The 4,790-nt window shown below is 59.7% G+C and overlaps 1 gene segment (V, D, J or C); it reads left to right on the top strand.

Annotated features, from left to right (window-relative positions):
* The first annotated feature begins 2,499 nt into the window (after positions 1-2,499).
* LOC119516033 lies at positions 2,500-4,249 on the top strand. The segment is given in 4 exon segments: positions 2,500-2,863; positions 3,230-3,268; positions 3,367-3,687; positions 3,820-4,249. Coding segments are annotated over 4 exon segments (1,053 nt in total).
* The last annotated feature ends 541 nt before the right edge of the window (positions 4,250-4,790 follow it).

The following is a 4,790-nucleotide window of genomic DNA, read 5'->3' on the forward strand; positions in this document are numbered from 1 at the left end:
CCAGAGCAGGGAAAGGCAGGCCTTGGCAGGTCAGCCTGGAAGCTGTGCAGGGCAGAGGAGAAGCAGGCTGAGTATGGCTGGTTGCCCCAAGAGCAGGGAGAAGCAGGGCCAGGCACAGCTGGGAGCTTCCCAGAACAGGTGAAAAGCAGTAGAGCAGAGGAGAAGCAGGCAAACATCCAGAGTATAGAGAAGCAGACAGGCAGGGCAGGGCTAGGTGCTGACCAGAGCAAGAACATGCAGACAGGGCCATGAAAGGCTCTGAGCTGGATGACAGAGGTTAGGATTCCAAGTTGACCAGGCCCAGAACCCTTGAGCGCAGCCAAGTCTCAAGATGGTCCAAAGACTTGGGGGAAAGGCAGAAGACTGAGCTGTGCAGGGCAAGGCTGAGCAGATGGAGGACGTAGGGAAAAGGAAACAGCTAGAACGGACTTCAGGAAGGCTGCCTGTTAAGTGAGGAGGGGTGCCCAGAGCAGTGGGGGGTGCAGGGAGCAGAGAGCTGTGCTTGGGGCAGGGCTGTGCTGGGAGTGGGAGGGAGAAGAAAAAAGGGCAAGGAAAGTGTGGAGGGCCCAGAGCACAGGCCTGAAGGGTTAGTGCACAGCTGGGACAGAAGGCTGAGAGCCAGAGGACACAAGGCTGCTGACCTGGCAAAGTGATGGGGTCCGGGAGAGCAAGAGACCAGAATAAGCTTCCAGATGTGGGGCTGCTGGAGGAGATGAGGGCGGGATGGGAGACAGTGAGGACAGGCAGGTGCCAAGAGCTCCTCAATCTGGGAGAGGGCCAGGGCAGGAGGCAGAGGGCTCTGATGGGGGGATAGCTAAGTGGCTGGCTGGCTGGATTGTGGACAGGGGTCCTGGCAGCTCCAGGATCAAACCCAGTGTCAAGAAAGAAATAGATCCAGAGGGGGACCCAACTACATCTGGGCTGACAGTGCTGGGGCTTTGGGAATCGTAGAAATGAGGGAACGTCACAGCAGCCCTGGCAGACTTCATGGAGTGGAGCAGAGAGGAGCACACAATGCAGGGGGCAAGGTGAGCTGGCAGGAGGGGCAGAGGCCCAGGGGTCCTGGAGGAGCTCAGGGACAGGAGGTTCCCCATGGTCAGTGCTGAGGGCCCCAGGCAAGCTGCTTCCCAGAGGAGGCTGACTCCACCCTGGGCCTCAGGGGCTACCGGGACAGGGGAAGCAAGGATAGTGGTTACAGGTGGGCAAGGCCAGGAGCCTTTGAGGGCGGGGCCTCAAGGCTCAGCATGCAGGAGATCAGGAACAAGGGGCAGGATGGACAGGTGGACCAGGAACTGGGAGTTGGGGAGGTTAACTGCAGAGGATACAGTGAGGGAGAACATCAGCCTCGGGGATGCAGCTCAGACAGGGCAGGCAGGGCAGGGGCAGGTGAGCAGGGAGGGATGGGAGGGCAGGAGGGGAAGACGGCTTCCAAGGGCCAGGGGCTCAGGGGACAAGGGGGAGGTGGCTGAACAAAATAAAGCCCTGAGCTGGGGCAAGGAGCCAATGCCAAGGCAGGCTGAGGTAAGAATCCCAAGTAGAGAGGAGGGCGATGTGAGCCAGCCGAGGTGCCAGGCTGAGGAACAGCTGTGATGGCGAATGGAAGGGGCAGGAGGGCCTGGCAGAGCTCACGGCAGAGGGGACAATGGGGCAGGTAAGAGCTGCACAGAGAAATGGTGCTTGAAGGCAAGAGGGCCAGGACAGAGCTCGGGAGCAGAGAAACTGAAGAGGAGCTGGACTGGAGGGGACAAGACCAGGCAAGGAGAGGGCATGAGTTTCCAAAGCCTAAGGGCTTTGGGCAGGGGGTGCACTTTGACCCCCTCCGGTCCAAGGGAAGAGGAGGGCTTCCTGGGGCCTAGACGTGCTGGCCATTACAGGGCAAAGGAGGGGTCCAAAGGCAGGTGCAGGGCTCCTACCTGAGCTGAGGGGTGTGCTGAGCTGTGAGGTGGGGGAGGGGGGAGGCACATTGGGGCTGGGACGTGAGCTCAGGAAGGACTCACCACATGTGGATGAGTGTTTGTGGGGAGCAAGGAACTCGTCAGACGGCCAGGGTGGACCCAAGAGCTGGGCGGGTGAAGGGCAGTGTGGGGCTCAGGGAGGAGGTATATGTGGGCCACAGGAAATGGTGCTGGGGTTGGGGGTCCCAAGGAGGGACCAGTGGGCCCAGGCATTGATGAGCCAGAGAGACAGGTTTCAAAGGAACCTGGGCTGGGGTTTGGGGGCAGCAACAGGGTCCTGGCCAAGGACAAGGTGGCCTGATGAGCAGAGTGGAAATAAGGTGCTGGAGGGCTCTGGAGCTAAGCTAACTGCAGGTGGCAGAGGCCCATGGCTCCAGGAAGCACATCAGTTAGTGGGGGACTCTCTGCTGTGGGGCCATTGGCCTGTCCCTGTCCTGGGGGTCTCCAGAAAGGGCGAGGGGCTGCAGTGGAAGTTGCTGGGGCCAGCTAGGTCTGTACCTGATGCCCATCAGCCCCAACAGGCAGGAGCCTGGAGAAGCTGCAAATGGAAGGTTCTTGGGACCTCGGTGCCAAGTGGGTCAGGCTCTGCCCTCACACCAGCACCTCCTCTTTTCCAGTCACCATCACGGCCCCATCAGTTTACCCTCTGGCTCCCAGATGCAAGGAGAAGCTTGATGCCACAGTGGCCCTGGGATGCCTGGTCACAGGCTACTTCCCTGAGCCTGTGTCAGTGCAGTGGAACTCAGGTGCCTTGACCAGTGGTGTCCAAACCTTCCCGAGTATCCTGCTTTCCTCGGGCTTCTACTCCAGCAGCAGCCTCGTGACTGTGCCCAGTAGCACTGTGAAAAGCAAGACCTACACCTGCAACATACACCACCCGGCCAGCAGCACCAAGGTGGACAAGATCGGTGAGAACATGGACAGGCAGCACGGGCCCTCACCCAAAACCCGGTGTGCTCTGGAAGACAGGATCAGGGTCAGCCCTGGGGTGGCCACCTGTCAGGGGTAAGCCAAGGGACATGGGATGCTGAGACCCCAGCCCAGGGTAGCCAAGGAGGAAACTGTCTCCTCCCCATGAAAGCTTCTGCCTGACCCCCACCCACAAGGTCAGTGAGGGGGTTCTCTGGGCACTGACCCAGGACAAGGGCAGGCACAGGTCCTGGGCACATGTACATTGATCTAACCCTGCCCCAAGGCCAGAAACACCCCATGGCCCTGTCTAGTCGCCTCCTCTCCTCCCAGACTCTGGTAACCCCAGTCTGCTCTCTCTGCAGTGAAACCAGTGATCTCTCAAGTCACCCCCACTTGCCCAGGTAAGGGGCCGGCCAGGCCTTGCCAACCATGGGGGAATGGGAGGATCCATTCTGCCCACCCCAAGTGCCAACTCACCTTCCTGTCTCTCCCACCCCAGTCTCTGGAGGACCATCAGTTTACATCTTCCCCCCCAAGCCCAAAGACTTCCTATCGATATCCGGCACACCTGAGGTCACGTGCCTGGTTGTGGACGTGAGCCAGGAGGAACCCGAGGTGACATTCAACTGGTACGTGGACGGCGTGGAGAAGAAAACGGCCAAGACAGAGCAGCGGCAGGAGCAATTCAACAGCACCTACCGCGTGGTCAGCGTGCTGCCCATCCGGCACCAGGACTGGCTGAAGGGGAAGGTCTTCAAGTGCAAGGTCAACAACAAAGCCCTCCCATCTCCCGTAGAGCAGAGCATCTCCAAAGCCCCAGGTGAGTGAGGGCCATCAGCCAGGCGGAGGAGCACCCTCAGCAGGACCTCCACCCTTCCCTGGACCCTGGGGGTCCACACAGCTCAGGCCAGCCCCCTGCCCTGACCGGCCGCGTGGTCTTCTGTCCCCACAGGGCAGCCCCGGGAGCCACAAGTCTACACCTTTGGCCCACACCCAGAGGAGCTGTCCAAGCGAGAACTCAGCCTCACCTGCCTGGTGAAGGGCTTCTATCCCAACGAAATTCATGTCGCATGGAAGAGCAATGGGCAGCTGGTGCCCGAGAGCAGGTTCGTGTCCATCCCACCCCAGAAGGAGCAGAACGGAACCTTCTTCCTCTACAGCAAGTTAACCATAAAACGCAGTGATTGGCCAGTAAGCAGTACATTTTCGTGTGTCGTGATGCACGAGGCCCTGCACAACCACTACACAGAGAAGACTGTCTCCACGTCTCCCGGTAAATGAGTGTGACTAGTGAGCACCCTTCACCAGCCCCTCTGTAAACACCTCCCAGGCACCCCAGCATGGAAATAAAGCACCCAGCACTACCCTGGGATTCTGCAAGACGGGCATGGTTCTTTCTGACGCTGGTCCTGAGGAAGCCTCTGTCCTCACTGTTAGGGAGAGAGCACAGGTCCTGGGACAGATCCCAGGGGGCACACGAATCTGCACTGGCCACCTGGAGGGAGCTCAGTGCAGGTGTTGCCACAGCAGGGAAGAGGTGGTCTCTCTTCTGTGCCCTACCTCCAGACAACAGCTACTAGGGGCCCAGGCATGGGAAAAGGGAATAGGTGGAGGCATCTCCCAAGGACAATGAAGTCATAGCATGCCTCTGTACGTGCCTGTGCAGTGGGGAAAGTGGCCCATCATTTGTCCCAGGGTCCCTGTCCAGGAGCTCCCCTGGTAACTTTGGATCTGCTTGTGAGAACTGCCAGGGCCAATGGATGTGCCTTTTCCACCTGGATCCCACATGGCAAGTTCAGGAGGAAATGGGATGGCCATGGCCTCCATCCCAATGGAGAGTCAGGGGGACACATGCATGGGGACCCTCACCCCAGTGCTCCAAAGAGGCAGAAGCAGGTGGGCCCATCTGCCCCAGGGTGGGCC

This window comes from Choloepus didactylus, chromosome 19 (assembly GCF_015220235.1).
Source record: "Choloepus didactylus isolate mChoDid1 chromosome 19, mChoDid1.pri, whole genome shotgun sequence".
Classification (NCBI taxonomy): domain Eukaryota; kingdom Metazoa; phylum Chordata; class Mammalia; order Pilosa; family Megalonychidae; genus Choloepus; species Choloepus didactylus.